The 23226-nt window shown below is 41.0% G+C and overlaps 1 protein-coding gene across 2 annotated transcripts; it reads right to left on the reverse strand.

Annotated features, from left to right (window-relative positions):
• Window positions 1-956: 956 nt before the first annotated feature.
• znf653 (zinc finger protein 653) lies at window positions 957-23145 on the reverse strand. 2 transcript variants are annotated; one of them, XM_060901533.1, is made up of 10 exons: window positions 22826-23145; window positions 22601-22638; window positions 18884-19171; window positions 18101-18609; window positions 17752-17932; window positions 17374-17449; window positions 17055-17166; window positions 16190-16304; window positions 12204-12303; window positions 957-4244 (listed from the first exon to the last, which is right to left on the reverse strand). In XM_060901533.1, exons 1-10 carry the CDS (start codon window positions 23119-23121, stop codon window positions 4067-4069), a joined length of 1893 nt encoding a protein of 630 aa, XP_060757516.1. In that variant the 5' UTR covers window positions 23122-23145; the 3' UTR covers window positions 957-4066. The 2 variants fall into 2 exon arrangements, with proteins under 2 accessions (XP_060757516.1, XP_060757515.1); XM_060901532.1 differs by having other exon boundaries at window positions 18101-18615.
• Window positions 23146-23226: the final 81 nt, after the last annotated feature.

The following is a 23226-nucleotide window of genomic DNA, read 5'->3' on the forward strand; positions in this document are numbered from 1 at the left end:
TGAACAGTTACAGACAGTAATATGTCGTGATATGTTATAAAATATAATTTTTATTAGGCTATATATTAAATTATATATTAAATTTATCTTCTAAAATAACAGACTGTACTCATATCACAACCGGTTTATTTCACCATTGGAGATCAGATCACACAAGACATGAGTTAAATTACTCTTTTTAAGGATTTAAGTAGGGTATTTAAAAGCGGTTGTTTTTTTTTTTCACTAGACGGTTGTCTTTGGAGATGATATACCTATAGCCTACTTGACCTCTGATTTAATGAAATAAAATTCGACAAAAATGAAGAATGACTCTCCTCGATGATGACTACAGCTTTAATAACAAAGATGAAAGAGCCATGGGGCGATAATAAGCCCTACCGGTAAAAATAATCTAAAAGCAAACTGATTAATGCATCAGTAATAGGCTACTAATATTAGTTATAATAATAATATAGGCTATTAGTAATAATGATAGTGATAGTATTAAAGATAGTAGTAGATATTTAAAATAATCAGACTAGGCTACTTACAGGGCAAAGGGCGCGTTATCACTGCTCAGCTGTTCGTTTATTAAATAAACAATGCAGTCGCGCAGTAACCACGCGTCGCTTATCAGATACAATCACAGATTCTATGGATAGAATAACCCTTCAAAAAAGTGCGACTTATAGTCCGGTGCAACGTATATATGTTTTTTTCGTCTTCATAATGCATTTTTTGGCTGATGCGACTTAAACTCCGGAGCGACGTATAGTCCGGAAAATACGGTACTTTTTTGTTCCACTGTATGCCCATTATTACTTATAGGTTCTTTTAACTTGGAAGTATGGCAGACTGCAAACTTTGTCTTCCAAATTAGAATAGAAAAATGAATAGAACACAAGTGATCAGAGAGATTTGGCATTTATATTTTAAAAAAAAAGTGAAACAACAGAGTGGATTAAATGGCCTGTTTTGATATTCAAAAAAAAACCCAAAAACAACTCAAAGTTCAAATCCCTGAGAAATGTTATGAAATTAACAAAGGAATAATGCTCTGCTAGTCCTTTAACTTTCAACACTTGTCACACGTTTGAATTTATGCAAATTCTTTTGTATAATAATTTGCACACCCATGCACGGTCTGAGTAAATGCTGTATTTGGTGCAACAAATATTCAAGCTCTGAGTTTATGTGCATTTCAGGACAGAAGATCAGGATTAATGCAGTTCAAAAAGGGCCTTATTTTCACAAAGCACCAGCAGAATGTCATGTCATAGAAAAGGGGATAGTCATTCCCCCCCCGCCAAGAATAATTTGCTCAATAATTTAAACAGTAATACTTTCCATCCAACTTCAAAACAATAAGACTGCTATCATGAAACTTACTGAAGAGAAACACCAGAATTACAGTGCTGAACTGTTATTCCTCATTTGGCCTTTAAACACAACGATTGTCACCTCAAAGTGCTTCGACATAGCAGAAATTAAAAAAAGTTGGATCTGAAAAGCTAAAGGCTTTAGATAAAGGAGTAAGAAAGATAACAGTTGATGACTGTTTCCCCTGAGAACTGAAGTACTGTAATACAGACACTTTCTTGTCAGATCAACAATGCAGTTCTATTTTGGGACATTAAGCAGGTAAATAAGAGACAGCATTTGAAGCACTTGCTGCTTTCAGATTGGAGAACAATAAGAATAGGCTGTAAACATTATATGCAAATAGATCAACACTTAAATGGCTACGAATTATAGTATTTACAGTTAACGAATGACTGACAAAAGCATGAGGCTTCAAACACACTTTTGCTCTTCTCAGTGTATCTAGGAGTGTAACGTAATAAGGTACCACTGCAAAAATAGTTTCATTCAAAATGAGAAGACAGACTGAGGGAGGGGGGAAAAAACCCACAACTTTTATCCAGAAACTAGAAGTAATAAATGCCAGCATACACTGAATGAATAAATCTGCTTATAAACATATTGAATAACAGATGTAAAAATCCATTCTGTAAAAAAAGCATATTAATAAATAAGTTTCAGAAAAGAACAAGACCAATTATGATAAAACAAATGCAATCTCACTAACTGATTCATCCTTTCATTCACTGTTAGTCAGTATTGTAGTAAAAGTCCTACATATTCCCACAATTTACTCAGCTGTGTGTCACGTCTGTGATTCAAGAAATAAAAAGTTCAATAGCATAGCTACAAGTAGTTTGACTGTTATGCAATTATTGGCACCTATAAAGAATAACGACTATGAAATGAACATGTAATTAGTGACATGGAGTTGAAACATACAGGATATACTGTGTGATTTAAAAAAAGGGGGGGGGGAGAAGAGTAGTGCAACTTATTCTGCAAAACAATGGTTTCCAAATTATTTTAACCTTCACAAATTAATATTCCAGAAAACCTTTCCTAGAAAGAATAACAGCTCTGAGCCTCTTCCTGTATTTGGTGAACAAGACTGAAGACATTTGTAAATGGATTTCAGATCCTCCATTCAGAAGACTTCAAAGTCTTTACATTCTTCAGTTTACACATGGAACGTTCTCAGAGACTGAGGTCAACACTGCAGATCATGGTGTTCCTGGAAAATTTGGACTTGATAGGGCTCATTATCTAGCTTAAAGACGCTTATAAAGCCAGGCTTTAACTGCGTGGTAGAGGTAGCCAGGTTATGAAATCACAAATATTACTGTATTTAATGGAATTTTCAAACAACCCCTAGATCCATGACATTTACAGTGTCTACACTGATGGTGTTCATGACCAAAAAGCTTAATTTTGGTCTCGTTTGAATACAAGACGATTTCAGTTGCCCTCCCAATAACCGTTAAGTATTTTTACATCTATGACCTAACATGTGGAGGTCAACAAGCAATCTCTTCTGTCAAAGTTCCTAAAGACTAAGGGTTATTAAAAACTGAACATTTCCAAAGCTGAGAATATATTTGCATTTATTTTAAATACAGGGTTAGTCAAAATTATGTTAAACACTTAAACGGTAGAAACCATTTATTCACAAAACATGCATCATATGTGCAAGATGATTTACAGGACGGTCTCAACCTGTTCACCATCGTGTTCAACACACAAAAACCCGCGAGCAACAGTACCATTTAATCCGTCACCCATGGCGTACGTCTATCTGCAGGAGAAAAATAATCCATTAGCGTTAACATAATTTTGACTAACCCTGTATTTCAGCCTTAAACAGCTGAAAAGCTTCTGTACACTTTAAAATAAAACCAATCTGTTGTACTTATGTAGTTAAACCAGATTCCATAAACACACAAATGTGAAAAAAAAAAAAAAAAAACAGTGAATCCTTTAGGTTCCTACTCTTTTGCTATTGATAAGCTGGTGTTGCAATAACCTTCCATATACATATTGAAACAGTCATTCGTCTACCTTATCCTGGTCAGGGCTGTGGTATTTCTGGAGCCTAGCACAGGAACACTAGAAGCAAAGCAGGAGCACACCTGGCTAGACATATTTGTAGTGGAATATAACCGGCTCTTTTTTTTTTTTTTTTTTTTAAATGGTGGAAAATATATTTGCCTGTTACACGTTGAACAATAAAATAATTCAGCATAAATTTTGTAGTCTTACTTTCCACACCCTCATTTCAATTCCCCTCAAAAGATATTTATCATAAAAATGTTTGACACAAAACGTTTACACATTTTATAAAGCTTAAGATGAAGATATAGAGTAGAATGTGAACATATAAAACGCTTTGTAAACAATAATTCACAAAGACATTTAAGAACCATGCAACACCATAAGCTGGTGAATGAAAACTGTGACCAGCACAGAAACATTATGTCTTAACTGAGTGTGCACACAGGTTTAACTTCTACTGCTATTGGCCTCTTTAAACCACTATCATTTTTAGGCCTTTCCATCATGCTTCATTTCATCATCTCCTCCCATTGTGCACTTATCCAGCGCCCAGTTCACAAACAATACACTCTGCGCACCAGTCACTAGCCTAGATAAAACTGGTGTTGACACAAGCCCTTTTTTTTTTTTTAATATAAATATATCCATCTTGCCTCCTCTCTACACACACTCAAGTGGTCTGTCGGTCAGGGTGGCTTTTGAGCTTGTGGAACTTGACACTGTCGAGTTTCTCAAAGCGTTTGCCACAGTGTTCACAGGTGTAATTGAAGTGTGCCTCAGACGTGTGCTTCTTCATGTGCCAGTTGAGAGAAGCCCGCTGCCGACACTGATAACCACAGATCTCGCACCTGCAAGGACGAAGCCACTATTTTTCATACAGGTTCAGACGGATTGCATGACTTAGTATAATACATCAGTATTACCACTGACCAGTTGTAATCTTGAGAGCAAATTTACTGATAAACATTCTCTTTGATAAAGTGCAGTCAAAAAAAAACTTTGTATTGATTAAACATGCATAATTTCAAACAATTAGTGATAAACTCATGAACTGTAAGGATGTTATCAATGCCGTAGAGTCAGAATTGCTGGTACAAATACAGCAGACGGTTTTGGTAAGAGCTATAAAAGGGTTGCTGGAATGACAGATCTTGTTGAACATGTTCCATTTGTCTAAGAAAAGCCCATACAGAGTACTGGTATCAGGGCAATACTGGCCTGAAACACTAGATCAGTATCGGATCTGACGTGACAAACTACTGGCAGATTTTATATCATAAACATGTTATGTTGACTGACACAGCAGAGCTTGTACATGAACAGATGACACAACGTACCTTAAAGCCTGCAGTCACAGTGACTGAGCTTTAAAAGCACAAACAGGGTGTCAGATTGAATTGAGTACTGAGCCGATATCCAGACCTCTGGTATCAGTAACCAATTGAAAAAAGTGGGTTTGGTGCATCTCAAATAAGATTTACTTCATATAAAAAAACAAAATTGTTTTCACACAGGCCATTTCTCAAATTCTGTTTGATGGAATCTATACTAGGTGTATGAAAATCTAAACAGACTTACTGTATTTGAATATTTGTAGTTGCATTGTGTTGATGTGTCTGAAATTTAATTACTACGTTACATTAGAGCAGCGGCTACAATTACAGACAGTCACCTTTTGTCATTAGACACCTTTTCAGATTTACCAATTATAAATGGAGAAATAAACAAAAAATTTTACAAAAAGGTGAGTTTCAGTTACAACAGTTATTATTGGTTAATTCGTCAACTGGAAGACCTCACCCTCACCCTTTGATCTTGTCTTCTGATGACACAGCTCGTTACCCGAGATGGAATATTTTTTAGCATGATCAGCAATTTGAGAAAAACCCAGTCGTTATCATCAGAGGTAAGCATGGTGGAAAGGTCATGGACATGTTTTTACTGATCAAATTCAGATATTTCATGATATCCTTGTTGAAACCTACTTTGTTTTTTACGCTTTCATTTGACAGTCGCCATTTTGTACTGAAACGCACGTTTGAGAAGTCAAGTGATGTTTCGATAACATCAAGTGATGCATCAATCTTTGTGTAAAAAATATAAATAAATAAAGTGCTGTGATTTATATTTTTTTCTAATTCATAACAGAATGGAATGCTTAGAGTATTTGAAATCCTACTGCAATAAATAGAAATAGACCAGAATTAAATTCCTAGCATATAAAAAATTACAGGCGGCACGGTGGTGTAGTGGTTAGCGCTGTCGCCTCACAGCAAGAAGGTCCAGGTTCGAGCCCAGTGGCCAGCGAGGGCCTTTCTGTGTGGAGTTTGCATGTTCTCCCCGTGGGTTTCCTCCAGGTGCTCCGGTTTCCCCCCCCACAGTCCAAAAGACATGCAGGTTAGGTTAACTGGTGACTCTAAATTGACTGTAGGTGTGAATGGTTGTCTGTGTCTGTGTGTCAGCCCTGTGATGACCTGGCGACTTGTCCAGGGTGTACCCCGCCTTTCGCCCATAGTCAGCTGGGATAGGCTCCAGCTTGCCTGCGACCCTGTGGAACAGGATAAAGCGGCTAGAGATAATGAGATGAGATGAATGAGATAAAAAAATTACATGTTTGAAATATTCAGTTCTCTCTATTCCATTCAGAATTTTTTTTTTGCAGTTCGTTGTAAATATCTACCACATATTACAATATCAGTACACATTTTATATTTTGGTCTGAGAAATGACATGTGACCTTTGACCTGGATTTTCATGTGGTCAGTTGCCTGTTGAAATTTATTGGTAAACGACAAAACTAGAAATTAATACAAATCACAACAAATGATTAACAAAATGATCTATGAAAATACTTAGAAAGTGGAACAAAAAGATTTGACACGGGTTAAACATCAGTTCATTTGTTTAGAAACATTAGAATTACTTCATTTACATAACCACAGACCGATATATTTTGTACTAAATATAAGTCTCATCTCATCTCATTATCTCTAGCCGCTTTATCCTTCTACAGGGTCGCAGGCAAGCTGGAGCCTATCCCAGCTGACTACAGGCGAAAGGCGGGGTACACCCTGGACAAGTCGCCAGGTCATCACAGGGCTGACACATAGACACAGACAACCGTTCACACTCACATTCACACCTACGGTCAATTTAGAGACACCAGTTAACCTAACCTGCATGTCTTTGGACTGTGGGGGAAACCGGAGCACCCGGAGGAAACCCACGCGGACACGGGGAGAACATGCAAACTCCACACAGAAAGGCCCTCGCTGGCCACGGGGCTCGAACCCGGACCTTCTTGCTGTGAGGCAACAGCACTAACCACTACACCACCGTGCCGCCACTAAATATAAGTATGTAAAACAAATTTTAAATAAAAACTGGTTTTGTTAACTTAATACCACATACCTATTATTATTATTATCTTTTTTTTTTTTTTTAATATACAGTGCTCAGCGTAAATGAGTACACCCCCTTTGAAAAGTAATATTTTAAACAATATCTCAGTGAACACAAACAATTTCCAAAATGTTGACAATGTTTAATATAACATCTGTTTAACTTATAACGTGAAAGTAAGGCTAATAATATAACTTGGATTACACATTTTTTCAGTTTTACTCAAATTAGGGTGGTGCAAAAATGAGTACACCCCACAACAAAAACTACTACAACCCCGATTCCAAAAAAGTTGGGACAAAGTACAAATTGTAAATAAAAATGGAATGCAATGATGTGGAAGTTTCAAAATTCCATATTTTATTCAGAATGGAACATAAATGACATATCAAATGTTTAAACTGAGAAAATGGATCATTTAAAGAGAAAAATTAGGTGATTTTAAATTTCATGACAACAACACCTCAAAAAAGTTGGGACAAGGCCATGTTTACCACTGTGAGACATCCCCTTTTCTCTTTACAACAGTCTGTAAACGTCTGGGGACTGAGGAGACAAGTTGCTCAAGTTTAGGGATAGGAATGTTAACCCATTCTTGTATAATGTAGGATTCTAGTTGCTCAACTGTCTTAGGTCTTTTTTGTCGTACAGTGGGGCAAAAAAGTATTTAGTCAGTCACCAATTGTGCAGGTTCTCCCACTTAAAAAGATGAGAGAGGCCTGTAATTTTCATCATAGGTACACTTCAACTATGAGAGACAGAATGAGAAAAAATAAAATCCAGAAAATCACATTGTCTGATTTTTAAAGAATTTATTTGCAAATTATGGTGGAAAATAAGTATTTGGTCAATAACAAAAGTTCATCTCAATACTTTGTTATATACCCTTTGTTGGCAATGACAGAGGTCAAACGTTTTCTGTAAGTCTTCACAAGGTTTTCACACACTGTTGCTGGTATTTTGGCCCATTCCTCCATGCAGATCTCCTCTAGAGCAGTGATGTTTTGGGGCTGTCGCTGGGCAACACGGACTTTCAGCTCCCTCCAAAGATTTTCTATGGGGTTGAGATCTGGAGACTGGCTAGGCCACTCCAGGACCCTGAAATGCTTCTTACAAAGCCACTCCTTCATTGCCCGGGCGGTGTGTTTGGGATCATTGTCATGCTGAAAGACCCAGCCACGTTTCATCTTCAATGCCCTTGCTGATGGAAGGAGGTTTTCACTCAAAATCTCACGATACATGGCCCCATTCATTCTTTCCTTTACACGGATCAGTCGTCCTGGTCCCTTTGCAGAAAAACAGCCCCAAAGCATGACGTTTCCACCCCCATGCTTCACAGTAGGTATGGTGTTCTTTGGATGCAACTCAGCATTCTTTCTCCTCCAAACACGACAAGTTGAGTTTTTACCAAAAAGTTCTATTTTGGTTTCATCTGACCATATGATATTCTCCCAATCCTCTTCTGGATCATCCAAATGCTCTCTAGCAAATTTCAGACGGGCCTGGACATGTACTGGCTTAAGCAGGGGGACACGTCTGGCACTGCAGGATTTGAGTCCCTGGCGGCGTAGTGTTTTACTGATGGTAGCCTTTGTTACTTTGGTCCCAGCTCTCTGCAGGTCATTCACTAGGTCCCCCCGTGCAGTTCTGGGATTTTTGCTCACCGTTCTTGTGATCATTTTGACCCCACAGGGTGAGATCTTGCGTGGAGCCCCAGATCGAGGGAGATTATCAGTGGTCTTGTATGTCTTCCATTTTCTAATAATTGCTCCCACAGTTGATTTCTTCACACCAAGCTGCTTACCTATTGCAGATTCAGTCTTCCCAGCCTGGTGCAGGTCTACAATTTTGTTTCTGGTGTCCTTTGACAGCTCTTTGGTCTTGGCCATAGTGGAGTTTGGAGTGTGACTGTTTGAGGTTGTGGACAGGTGTCTTTTATACTGATAACGAGTTCAAACAGGTGCCGTTAATACAGGTAACGAGTGGAGGACAGAGGAGCTTCTTAAAGAAGAAGTTACAGGTCTGTGAGAGCCAGAAATCTTGCTTGTTTGTAGGTGACCAAATACTTATTTTACTGAGGAATTTACCAATTAATTCATTAAAAATCCTACAATGTGATTTCCTGGATTCTTTCCCCCCATTCTGTCTCTCATAGTTGAAGTGTACCTATGATGAAAATTACAGGCCTCTCTCATCTTTTTAAGTGGGAGAACTTGCACAATTGGTGGCTGACTAAATACTTTTTTGCCCCACTGTATCTTCCGTTTTATGATGCGCCAAATGTTTTCTATGGGTGAAAGATCTGGACTGCAGGCTGGCCAGTTCAGTACCCGGGCCCTTCTTCTACGCAGCCATGATGCTGTAATTGATGTGGTTTGGCATTGTCATGTTGGAAAATGCAAGGTCTTCCTTGAAAGAGATGTCGTCTGGATGGGAGCATATGTTGCTCTAGAACCTGTATATACACCTTTCAGCATTGATGGTGACTTTCCAGATGTGTAAGCTGCCCATGCCACACGCACTAATGCAACCCCATACCATCAGAGATGCAGGCTTCTGAACCGAGCGCTGATAACAACTTGGGTCATCCTCCTCCTCTTTAGTCCGAATGACACGGCGTCCCTGATTTCCATAAAGAACTTCAAATTTTGATTCGTCTGACCACAGAACAGTTTTCCACTTTGCCACAGTCCATTTTAAATGAGCCTTGGCCCAGAGAAGATGTCTGCACTTCTGGATCATGTTTAGATATGGCTTCTTCTTTGAACTATAGAGTTTTAGCTGGCAACGGCGGATGGCACGGTGAATTGTATTCACAGATAATGTTCTCTGGAAATATTCCTGAGCCCATTTTGTGATTTCCAATACAGAAGCATGCCTGTATGTGATGCAGTGCCGTCTAAGGGCCCGAAGATCACGGGCACCCAGTATGGTTTTCCGGCCTTGACCCTTACGCACAGAGATTCTTCCAGATTCTCTGAATCTTTTGATATTATGCACTGTAGATGATATGTTCAAACTCTTTGCAATTTTACACTGTTGAACACCTTTCTGATATTAGTACACCATTTGTCGGCGCAGAATTAGGGGGATTGGTGATCCTCTTCCCATCTTTACTTCTGAGAGCCGCTGCCACTCCAAGATGCTCTTTTTATACTCAGTCATGTTAATGACCTATTGCCAATTTACCTAATGAGTTCCAATTTGGTCTTCCAGCTGTTCCTTTTTTGTACCTTTAACTTTTCCAGCATCTTATTGCCCCTGTCCCAACATTTTTGAGATGTGTTGCTGTCATGAAATTTCAAATGAGCCAATATTTTGCATGAAATTTCAAAATGTCTCACTTTCAACATTTGATATGTTGTCTATATTCTATTGTGAATACAATATCAGTTTTTGAGATTTGTAAATTATTGCATTCCGTTTTTATTTACAATTTGTACTTTGTCCCAACTTTTTTGGAATCGGGGTTGTACTTTGTATGGCCTCCATGATTTTTAATGACAGCACCAAGTCTTCTAGGCATGGAATGAACAAGTTGGTGACATTTTGCAACATCAATCTTTTTCCATTCTTCAACAATGACCTCTTTTAGTGACTGGATGCTGGATGGAGAGTGATGCTCAACTTCTCTCTTCAGAATTCCCCAAAGAAAATAAAATTTCTTTCCACCACAAAGGTGAAGGCTACAAGATGATCAGCAAAGCTTTACTTATCAGTCAGAATACTGTAGCAAAAGTGGTACAAAAATTTAAGAAAGATGGGACTGCAACCATCTCACAGAAACGTCCAGGTCGTCCACAGAAGTCAACACCGACAGGAGCGTCTTCTGATGAGAAGGGTTGAAAAAAATTGGCATGCAAGTTCAGTGCAGTTACCTAAAGAAGTAGAAAGCCAAACTGGGGTGACTATTTCCCGTGACACAATACGGCATACACTGCAGAGGAATGGCATGCATGGATGCTATCCACGAAAGAAGCCTCTCCTAAAGCCCAGGCACAAAAAAGCCCACCTAGAGTTTGCCATGGCCCATGCTGAGAAAGATGAAGACTACTGGGACTCTATACTCTGGAGTGATGAGAGCAAGATAAATATGTTTTTGGAACTGATGGCTTCAAAACTGTATGGCGTCGCAAAGGTGAGGAATACAAAGAAAAATGCATGGTGCCTACAGTGAAACCTGGTGGTGGCAGTGTCCTTATGTGGGGCTGCATGAGTGCTGCTGGTGTCGGGGAGCTGCATTTCATTGATGGCATCATGAATTCACAGATGTATTGCTCTATACTGATAGAGAAGATGCTACCATCACTCCGTGCCCTTGGTCATCGTGCACTTTTCCAACATGACAATGATCCTAAACACACATCTAAGGCCACTGTTGGATTTCTGAAGAAGAACAGGGTGAAAGTGATTCAGTGGCCAAGTATGTTTCCTGATCTGAACCCAATTGAACACCTATGGGGAATTCTGAAGAGACAAGTTGAGCATCACTCTCCATCCAGCATCCAGTCACTAAAAGAGGTCATTGTTGAAGAATGGAAAAAGACTGATGTTGCAAAATGTCACCAACTTGTTCATTTCATGCCTAGAAGACTTCGTGCGGTCATTAAAAATCATGGAGGCCATACAAAGTACTACATGTAGTAGTTTTTGTTGTGGGGTATACTCATTTTTGCACCACCCTAATTTGAGTAAAACTGAAAAATGTGTAATCTAAGTTATATTATTAACCTTACTTTCACGTTATAAGTTAAACAGATGTTATATTAAACTTTGTCTTGTCAACATTTTGGAAATTGTGTTCACTGAGATATTGTTTAAAATGTTACTTTTCAAAGGGGGTGTACTCATTTACGCTGAGCACTGTAAATAAATCTGGGTGTCTAATTGTGGAACGGTGTCGATAACTGTGGACAAAGGTATCAATAGTTGTGGAACGGTATCACATGATCCAATATGTTAAGTAATCAGGGATCAACTCATTTTTTTCCAGTGGAAGTTTGAGTAACTATTCATGCACAATTTGCGTATTGAAAGTCTTTTCTACTTTTGCAACGGGCAAAAGATCATTAAGGTGTCGATAATTGTAGCCGCTGCTCTATAAGACAAATTAAAACACTCATCAGCAAATGTAATTTTCATTAATAAACTTATTTAAATGAGCTAAAATTAATCGATATGAAAAGGACCAATCATCTAAAATTTATAAAGCAAAATCAGTCATAACATTAAAACCACTGACTAATGCGTGAGTGAGCAAGCGGGGGGGGGGAGCGAGAGAGAGCTTATTGCATTGAGATGTAAATAAATAATTCTGGATGAACTTGGAATAGTAATCTTAATAGGGTAAACCCACAAAACATGCCACAACACAGGTCTTTTCAATGAGATCAGGTTAAACTCACTGTAATGGCGTCTCTCCTGTGTGAGTGCGCCTGTGCACCTCTAAATGGTTCTTGCGTTTGAAAGACTTGCCACACGTCTCACAGATGAAGTCTCGCACACCTGAACAAAATCAATGGCTCTTATTCATCAAACTGTACAGTCAAGTTTTCTCATAAAACAAGCATACACAAATTCCGAGTGTTGCTATTTGTCAATTTAATCTTTGGCATAATTGTACAAATCACGCATCTGAAATTGAATGTATATGCATATACTTGCATGTACATTTTTAAACTGCCTGGCCTCTAATTATATTATATATGAGGACCAGTAAATTGAGAGCTGTGCCTTTTGGCTCAGCTCTCTCTTCAGCACAACAGACCGGTTTAGTGCCCGCATCACTGCTGATGCTGCCCCGATCCGTCTGTCCATCTCCCGTTCCTCCTTCCCTCACCTGTGAACAAGACCCCGAGATACTTAAACTCCTCCACTTGAGGTAGCAACTCCCCTCTGACCCGAAGTAGGCATTCCACCCATTTCTGGTGGAGCGCCATGGCCACGGACTTGGAGGTGCTGATCCTCATCCCAGCCGCTTCGCACTCAGCTGCAAACCATCACAGCACATGCTGTCGGTCACAGATTGATGAAGCCAACAGGACCACATCATCCGCAAAAAGCAGAGACGCAATACTGATGCCACCAAACCGGACACCCTCCGCCCCTTGGCTGCGCCTAGAAATTCTGTCCATTAAAAGTTATGAACAGAACCGGTGACAAAGGGTAGCCCTGGCAGAGTCCCACATGCACTGGGAACAAGTTTGACTTACTGCCGGCAATGCGAACCAAACTCCTGCTCCGGTCTGAATGGCCTGCAGCAGTGGGCCCCGAACCCCATACTCCTGACGCACCCCCCACAGGGTACGGTCATAAGTCTTCACCAGGTCCACAAAACACATGTAGACCAGTTGGGCAAACTCCCATGCACCCTCCAGTACCCTTGCAAGGGTAAAGAAAGAGCTGGTCCAGCGTTCCATGACCAAGACAAAAACCACATTGTTCCTCCTGAATCCGAGGTCCAACTATTGACTGGACTCTCCTCTCCAGCAGAGGCTTTCCCAGGGAGGCTGAGAAGTGTGATCCCCTATAGTTGGAACACACTCTCTGGTCCCCCCACCCCAGTCTGCCAATCCAGAGGCACTGTCCCCAACCTCCACACAATGTTGAAGAAGCACGTCAGCCAAGACAACCCAACAACATCCAGTGCCTTCAGGAACTCAGGACAAATCTCATCCACTCCCGGAGCCTGGCCACCAAGGACCTTTTTAACCACCTTGGCAACCTCAGCCCCTGTGATGGACGAGTCCTCCCAAGTACCCTCAGACTCTGCGTCCTCCTCGGATGACATGAAGGTCGGATTGAGGAGATCCTCAAAGTATTCCTTCCACCACCGGATGATGGCTCCGGTTGAGGTCAACAGCACTCCATCCACACTGTAAACAGTTGGGACAGCACACCACTTCCCCTTCCTGAGCTGCTGGACAGTTTGCCAGAATCTCTTCAAGGCTGACTGGAAGTCGCTTTCCATGGCCTCACCGAATGCCTCCTATGCCCGAGTTTTTGCTTCAGTGACTGCCAGAGCCGCGTTCCGCTTAGCCCGTCGGTATCCGTCAGCTGCCTTTGGAGACCCACAGGCTAACCAAGCCTGATAGGACTCCTCCTTCAGCTTGACGGCTCCCCTCACCACAGGTGTCCACCACCGGGTTCGGGGATTACTGCTACGATAGGGACCAACAACCTTGCAGTCACAGCTCTGCACAGTCATCTCCACAATGGCAGTACAGAACATGTCCCCATCCTCCCCCGGTATGCAGTTGAAGCTCTGCTGGAGGTGGCAGTTGAAGATCCAACAGACAGGAGCCTCCGCCAGACTTCCCAGCATACCCTCACTACACATTTGGGCCTACCATGTGTGTCCGGCCTCCTCCCCTGCCATCTGACCCAACTTATCACCAGGTAGTGATCAGTTGACAGCTCTGCTCCTCTCTGCACCTGAGTGTCCAAGACATATGGTCCCAGATCAGATGAAACGACTACAAAGTCAATCATCATTCTATGGCCTAGGGTGTCCTCGTGCCACATTCACTTATGGACACCCTTATGCTCAAACATGGGGTTCGTTATGGCCAAACTGTGCATGGCACAGAAGTCCAACAACAGAACACCGCTTGGGTTCAGATTGGGCAGGCCGTTCCTCCCAATCACACCCCTCCAGGTCTCACTGTCATTACCCATGTGAGCATTGAAGTCCCCCAGTAAAACAATGGAGTCCCCTCATGGTGCACTGTCTAGTACCCCACTCAAGGACTCCAAGAAGGCTGGGTACTCCGAACTACCATTTGGTGCATAAGCGCAAATGACAGTCAGAGGCTGTTCCCCGACCCGAAGGTGCAGGGAAACGACCCTCTCGTTTACTGGGGAGAACTCCAATGTTAGCGTGCTGTGAGGGAAATTTAGTGAATGAACATTCCTATTCTCTGTGTTTCTGTGTGTTGAGCTCAAGTGGCCTAGTGTACTGAGAAAGATGTTTTTCCCCCATGTTGTAATCGCCTTTCTGTGGCCTTGGCTGGTGATAAGCAGGGTGCTTGAGTTCTCCATAACTACGCATCCGCCTGCACATACCAGAGCACGCCAGGTGCACGCTTTAACAAAGCTTCATAGAAAATCTTGAGCCAATCACGTGAAGATGCAAGCAGTAAACGAATGCCTTTAAAGTATAATAGATAACAGCCACTAAAACACAACTCAAAGCACGCGTATACTCTCACATCACTGAAGTGGTGTCTTCTCTTTTCTTCTCTTTCCTTTCCTATTTTATATACATTTTATATGATCTACTATAATAAATAACTGAAAAGACAACTGCTAAGCATTCTGAAGTGTTTATTAGAAGTTTCCATTACAGTGTTGAACTGAGAGGCTACCAGTAGCCCCACCCCTGCCCAGCACTACTCACCCTTGGCAACTCCAGCATGGAAGAGAGTCCAACCCCTCTCCAGGAAATTGGCTCCAGAGCCCAACATTGAGGTGAGCCCAACTATATCTAGTCGGTACCTCTTAACCTCACGCACAAGCTCAGACTCCTTCCTCACCAGAGAAGTGACATTCCATGTCCCAAAAGCCAGTTTTGTCAGTCAGGGATCAGTATGCCAGGGCCTCCACCTTTGGCAGCCACCTAATCCACAACGCACCAGACCCTTACGGCACCTCCTGCGGGTGGTGGATCCACAAGAGAGTGGTTCCGTGTTGCTCATTCGGGCTAGGCCCAGCCGGGCCCCACGGACATAGGCCCAACCACCAGGCGCTCACCAACGAGCCCCTCCCCCAGGCCTGGCTCCAGGGTGGGGCCCCGGTACCCTTGGTCCGGGCAAGGGCACGGAGATCCTTGCTATTTCTCTCGTAAGGGTTTCCAGAACCGCTCTTTGTCCAGGACCTGTTTGCCTTGGGAGACCCTACCAAGGGCAAATGCCCCGACAACATAGCTCCTAGAACAGGGGTGCCCAAATTGATCCATAAAGGGCCGTGTGGCTGCAGGTTTTCATTCCAGCCATGCAGCAGCACACCTCATTTGGCTTATTCAATCAACTGACACACCCACCCTTTAATCAAGGGTGGGTGTGGCTGCAAGTATTTGACTGTGTGAAGACAGTTCAGTTGATTGAATGAGCCAAATCAGGTGTGCTGCTGCATGGCTGGAATGAAAACCTGCAGCCACACGGCCCTTTATGGATCAATTTGGGCACCCCTGTCCTAGAATCACTGAGGCACTAAAACCCCTCCACCACCTTAAGGTGGTGATTCAAGGAGGGGAAGGTGGTGATTTAAGGAGTGTAGGCTAGTGTCCAGCTTAAACATCTTTTTCAAAAGAATCTCTTACACTTACTACTAGGAAAATAATCTTGAGATACGGAAACACAACCATAAGCAGAAGGAGTGCAAGTGTGTTTACCCGAGTGAATAATCATATGGCGATGCAGATGGTTAGACAGGTAAAACTTCTTCCCACAGCCGGGATGTGGACACACTTTTGTCCTGCCCTTCCTGTGTACCAGGTTCACATGATTCTGCAACAGACAGACATTTCTTTTACAAAGAAAACCAACAGAATCAGTGCATCTTATGTAGAATGTGGTAACTTAATTTTTCTTAAAAAGAACTTATAACAGCCAATTCTCAAATAGCAGGATGACACCCAAGTGCTCATAAGAGTGAACTAACTTTTTTTTTTTTTAAGTAAACATTTCAGGCTATTACACTTAATATTCCAGTGAAATTAAACCAACAATGACTTAAAAGGAGGTCTGCAAATTCAACTATGATGGCAGAAAAAAAATCCACAGTTAAAAAGGTACAGATACCAGAGACATTAGATCAAATTATAATTTAAAAAATATATATAAATAAATAAATTATATATATCAGCTTGTACACCATTTGGGCTTGCCTTTAATAATAAAGCAAACACTTTTCTATTGAAGTATTGCAATGAAAAAAAATTACTTAACTAGTAAATACAGGAAGTTACACAGTGATTAAAAGTATATTTTAAAAAATTATATACATCTCCATATCCATTAATTAGTTTTGCATATCCCCAGTGGTCAGGCTGCTTCCTATTCCTTAAAAATTAAGAAGGCAACAATATAATTACAAACAAAAACGCCCCTTAACGTAAATTAAATTCTTTAGTGTAAAGATTTGAGGATACATCATGACGCAAGCAGATAGAACCAGTCATAAGGAGTGTTTTTCAAGCAAGCCTCTAGTCACCCATTTATGGTGTGCAGCACCACAGTAGTGTTCATTGTACTCACCTGGTAGCTGCTGAGGGCCACGTACACCTGGCTGCAGCCCTCATATGGACAGTGGAACATTTTCAGCATACCATCTGCCTCAATAACTGGACCCTGACGATTTCTCTTAGACCTGAAGGTTGCATCCACATCCACACAGACACACACACACTTCATCCCTAAAACTTGATTTTCCAAAAGACCACCAATGATACCATGGAAACAGGCTATAAGAGACAGCACCATCTCTATGAAAATGTAATGTTAACAATAAGGACGACAGAAAGTAACCAAGTTTAAAATGAGCTTCATGTTCATGAAGGCAATGACTCGGACGGACCTGCTGAGAGAGCACTGAATATCTTTCTGACTGTGCGATTCTTCACTCGGCTCCATCAGCTGCTTCTCATTCAGGTCTGGGAAACACATAAAATGACTGCGTTTTACAATAACAAAATGCAAGACATTTGTTTTTACATGGTCAAGTGGATGTACACTATTTTGTAAGGGTTATATTTCAAACGTGTGAAAAGGTACTTTTAAGACCACATGCAACACAAGTGAACTGCTTTCATAGTCACTGGTGTGGCTTTGACCACCAGCTTAGCACAGTAAGTAAACAATATATTGAGCTACTAGACTGTAGTGCTGTTCCTGACATGCCAAAATTGATATGCAGCTTTTAAAATGATTAAAGCACAGTGCAGCTCTGTCATACCAGTCATGGTATCTGTATGAGAGATGCTGTTCTGGACAATTGCTTCTGATTGGCACATCTGATGATAAGACATCCCCTCTATCACTGTGCACGTAACCCCCTCCACATCTCCGCCACCCACGTTTAGATGAATGCCTTCAGATGTCATCGCTTCATAACCTGATCCTGTGATTATGATCAGCTAGAGAGAAGTGAATTTAAAACAGAAAGGAACAAAGGGTGCATGAAAATAAATAAAATCTGACTTGCATAGACTTATAAATTATCTAACACCACAAAGATGCAAAGTTGACTTTACACTGTACAATTTTCTGCAATCCAGCATTAACATATCTTCAGAGTGCCCTACCTGTGAGCCCTGCAGTGTAGCATGCTGGTCTGGGAGCTCACAGCTGCCCACCATGCTCTGCAGTGCCTGGGTTTCATAGAGCTCTGCTTGTACTGGAGTGGCTGCTGTGGGCGTGTGGGTCATACCTCCCGAGATTGGTCGTACTCTGTTCTCTTCAATGCTCCCCATCAAATGATTGGCTCCATCTGGTTCATGCAGGTTTTCCATCAAAGCTGCCGTGACTACCACACATTCATAACCATCTGTCCCAGGATCATGACCTCCTAAAACTTCAGCCTTTGATTCACTCGCCTCAACCAAAGGAAAATCATCTCTCACTTTATTTTCACGGTCAGCCACGGCCAGCTCCCGTTCTTGTTCTGTCTCTGTTTCCCATGAGACCCGGTCTCCCAGGGGGGTTGAGGATGTAACAGTTTCACTGTGGGATTCTGGGAGATGACTTAAAGCCGTAGGAGACACCTGTTCAGCCGCTTTAGAAACTTCTGCTGTGGCACTCTCCAACTCATCTTCTGTATCTGGACAAATGATGGCTATTATATTTCTATGCAATGACTGCACAGGTACTTGATGATGCTTATTCCTAAGATTCCATGACTTTTCAGAATTCCACTTTTGAAACATTTAAATATAAACAACATATCATATGCAAGCCAAGTAAAAACTTGTGAATACAAAAGTGTTAAAAAAATATGTTAAGTATTCCTCATTGTCACACATGCTGCTACATTTTAGAGAAAGTGCCCAACTTTCTTTGATTTATTATTATTATTCATACAACCACACCTGCCAATGTCCTTTGGTTGCTCACAGCTGTTGCTGTTGTCTGGACAGTTGTCTTTTTCTCTGGCTCTGGCTCACCACTGTTGTCCTCGTCAGACTCGCTACTGCCTCCCACAGGCCATGAAATGTGCTGTATGAATGAATGTTCAGCATCACATTGCCAGAGCACAGTAGTGGACAGGCCTAGCGTTGGCTCCACAGACCGCAGCTCAGGCTCATGAGCGCACATTTGGAGGTGCTGCTGATACCAGCTCACCAAGCTGTGCAAGCTTGTGGCAGCCACTTTCTTCCCTACATGAAGAAAAAAAGGGATGCTCTTAATGTACATTTACAGCAGTTAACAGACACCCTTATCAAGAGCAACTTACAGAAGCACTTTGTAGTCTCCATCAGAAACCAGAAATCTAATGCAGATAGCTACAGAAAGCCAGTGGAGGGAATGTAGAAATGGAATGATGTGGGAGAACTCAGGAAGATTGAAAACAAGTCTTGCAACTGAATTCTGGAGGCAGCTGCAGTAGAGTGGCAGCGACAATTACCGACAGTCCATAATTAGACACCTTTTCAGATTTACCAATAAAAAATAATTTTACAAAAGGTGAGTTTCAGTTACAACAGTTATTATTGGTTAATTAAATCAACCGGAAGACCCCCCTCGCCTTTTGATCTTGTCGTCTAATGACAGCTCGTTACCTGAGATGGAATTTTTTTTAGCATTGAGGAAAACCCGGACATAGTCAATCATCACAAGCAAGCATGATGGAAAGATCATGGACATGTTTGTACTTATCAGATTCACAGATGTCATGATATCCTTGTCAAAACCTACTTTGTTTCTTACTCTCATTTGACAATCGCCATTTTGTATCTAAACGCGCGTTTGAGAAGTCACATGAGGAGTCAATAATAGTGATCACTTTCACCGGTGTCCACCATTATTGACACCCTGCGGAATTAAGTGACATTTACAACTGTTATGTATCGACCTTTGTAAACACTGTTGAAGTAGATGAAGTACTTTAAAAAAAATTTAAAAAGTGCTGTGATTTATAATAATTTTTTTCTGATTCATAACAGAATGCTTATAGAGTATTTGGAATCCTATTGCAATAAATAGAATTAGACCAGAATTAAATTCCTCACATATAAAAAAAAAAATTACATGCTTGAAATATTCAGATTTTTCTGTCCCATTCAGAATTTTTTTTTTTTGTTTTGCAGTTTGTTGTAAATATCTACCACATATTACAATATCAGTAGACATTTTATAAAGATATAAAGTTTCTGTTCGAGGAATGACATACCTAACAACGTGTTTTCTCCCCCCCCCCCCCCCCCCCCCGTCTGTCCCTCTGAATTACATGTCAATCCTGAGATCGAGATGCTGACCTCTTCTGCTCCTCGGACCTGCCTGATCCATCCTGATGCCCTATGTCTGGTCAGAATCTCATCACATCGCTCCTATGGAGGACGTCCCCATATGGACAGTCAAAACACTTGGAAGATGCTCTGGACACTTACAATAATGGTCTTATGGCTGAGGACTACAGTTGTCATGAACAGTTTTGCACTCAAGTTTCCGTCAATGAAGAGTTGCTCTGTTCAAAGCATATTGCACACCACTTTACACTGCCCATTTGTGGTCAGTTTATAGAAAATCCAGCATGCAGAGGTTACAAGTTGCCTACAATGATGCAATGAGAATCCTACTCAAGACTCCCAGAGGAGGGAGTGCTAGTCAGATGTTTGTCTCAGTTGGAGTGAACACACTTAAGGCGCTTTTAAGACACTTGATGTTTAAGTTTATGCATCGTCTGGATGAATCCACCAACAGCATCATGGTTGCACTTTCAGATCCCCTAGTGAGCTGTTCCCGTTATACATCCAGACTGAGGGCACACTGGCTGAAATGTCTGTATGTTATATATTTGTGTTTTTTATAGTTCTTTTTTATCTGTCTTGTTTTGTATGGTTTGGACACAAGTCTGTCAAATAAACTAAACTAACTTATAACATCAACGAAACTGACTTCATGTCAAAACTGTTAATGTTATAATCATGTCTGTTGTCACCCAAATGAGGATGGGTTCCCTTTAGAGTCTGGTTCCTCTCGAAGTTTCTCATGTCGTCTGAGGGAGCTTTTCCTTGCCACCGTCGCCACAGCCTTGCTCATTGGGGATAGACTGGGGATGAAATTGGCTTATGTTTGGGGTCATTCAAATTCTGTAAAGCTGCTTTGCGACAATGTCTATTGTTAAAAGCGCTATAGACATAAACTTGACTTGATATGCGACCTTTGACCTGGATTTTCATGTAGTTACAATGTCAATTGTGGAAGAGCGTCGATAACTGTGGACCAAGGTGTCGATAACTGCGGAAGTGTCACATGATCTGATACGTTAAGTAATCGGGAATCAACTCATTTTTTCCAGTGGAAGTTTGAGTAATTATTCATGCAATATTTACGTACTGAAAGTCTTTTCTAACTTTTGCAATGGCCAAAAGATCGTTAAGGTGTCGATAATTGTAGCCGCCGCTCTATTGCGACCTCAAGATGACAAGGGACTGAACAAGCACTTGAGTGGCCTCCGGAGATCGAAACAGCCAGATTGTCCTGATGTCCTAAAGGAGAACTTTGCATGATGGAGTCAGGTTAGGAACAAGAGGAGATGAGGACAGCTGGTTGTCCCAGAGTAGCCCAGTTGAGCTGCATGCACTGCCAGATCCCAGAGTTGATTTCCTTCAAGGATTTTCACGGTTCATAAACAGGATCTCTGAACTGAGTTCTGTTGCATTGCTGGTATTCTGAACTTGGGAACATTTTGACCCAGTAGTGTCAACGCTGTGTGTATACACGTGTATAAGGGTTGTTTTACAATCAGGGTACGCAAGCTAAAAATCACATTTAACACTTATTATCTTCAATATCAAAAGGCTTGACTAAATAAACTTGGTTGTTTATTGTAGCCCTGTGATAGCTCTATTTACCATGCAAAATAAAATTTGGTGATAACGTTATTTTTGGTGAATGTATGGCAATATGTCATATTTAGCAAAATTACTCATGTCATTTAGAAAAAGTGCTTTTTTGACCACAGGTAGCTCCAAAAGGGATGCACTTAAATCATTCTTTATACCATAAAACAAATATTTGGTTCCATATCATTGGAAACATAGTTAAGTTTTAATGTTGAATGCCAGTAAGTTTTCAGACTATTTTGATCAAATTAGTATGTAATTGTGTCAAAAAATGTCCTCTCCGAGACAGCTAATTTTTCAATATAAAATAACATATCTAAAATGATTATTTTCATCCTAAAATGTGGTCAAGATATTGGGACATAAATATTAGAGACAACTAACACAAAGCTTACAGCCTTATATTTAAAAGCACTATGGAAGTAGTGGATTCTGAATTGTCAAAAAAAAAAGTCCTCTCCGAGAATCACTTCATTTGTTTCTCCCATCTTATAGCAGATTACACAAAACTCCCATACACGTGTCAAAAAATGACCTGAAATCTGTTCTTTAACTTGTACTTCACTTAAAAACCGGTACAAGAACCAGTTTGAATCAATTTGAATTTTGGACCCCTGTGACACAAACTTTGTACCCTGATTGTAAAACAACCCATAACTTAATCTTAAATTCATCCAACAGGGCCCAGATTTATGATTCTTGCACACAACGAAGGACATGTAACTCATGTTCATACATTACCTTTTTTCTGATTTCCGCACAGTTCTGGAAAGTTCTTTCTGCCAAGATATAAACAAAAGATAACAGCAATGTTTTTGTGAGTCAAACTTTAAATGGACTCAAATCAGTGTGCCGTAACTTGCCTGAGTGTTTAATTCTATACTAGACTACTACTGCTGGAACAGCGCTTTTCACAATAAAAACATTTTACATTAAGCATTAATAGAGACAGAAGACTAGGCATACAGGCAGTATTTCTGCTGGTATTTTTCTCCATAAGCCGAGTTCAGCAGGATTAAATACTCGGCGAGTCCGGCGTCGCTCATGCAGCTTTTCTGCCGCAGGTCGCTCCAGACCTTGTGCGATTCTCCGAGGTAGACTCTCCGTACATCGTACTTTTTCCGGGATTCGAGTCGTCTTCGAGCCCGGTCTGTGTCCGATAACCTGGGTCGACCCCTGCACCGCCGTAAAATAGCATGAATTTCATTCCCGGAGTCTTTCGAGGCCAGATTAGCCGTCACTTCTGAGCACAGAGTCGCCATCTTTACATCAGCTGTTGAGTTGTTGTGGTTTTTCTTAAAGGGATTTGAGCTGAGCGGAAGTACGAAAGCACCTTTAAAGGAAGTGGATTTTTGTCCAGAATAGAT

This window comes from Neoarius graeffei, chromosome 20, assembly GCF_027579695.1.
Source record: "Neoarius graeffei isolate fNeoGra1 chromosome 20, fNeoGra1.pri, whole genome shotgun sequence".
Taxonomy (NCBI): Eukaryota; Metazoa; Chordata; class Actinopteri; order Siluriformes; family Ariidae; genus Neoarius; species Neoarius graeffei.

What these genes read in the sequence shown, in the direction of transcription:
- znf653 (XM_060901532.1), bottom strand. Translation starts at nt 23,121, where the DNA reads ATGGCGACTCTGTGCTCAGAAGTGACGGCTAATCTGGCCTCGAAAGAC. An exon ending in TCATACAGATACCATGACTG is followed by an intron (nt 17,450 to 17,751) that starts GTATGACAGAGC and finishes TGTGTTTCCCAG; the next exon opens with ACCTGAATGAGAAGCAGCTG. An exon ending in ACAGGAGAGACGCCATTACA is followed by an intron (nt 4,245 to 12,203) that starts GTGAGTTTAACC and finishes TCGTCCTTGCAG; the next exon opens with GTGCGAGATCTGTGGTTATC.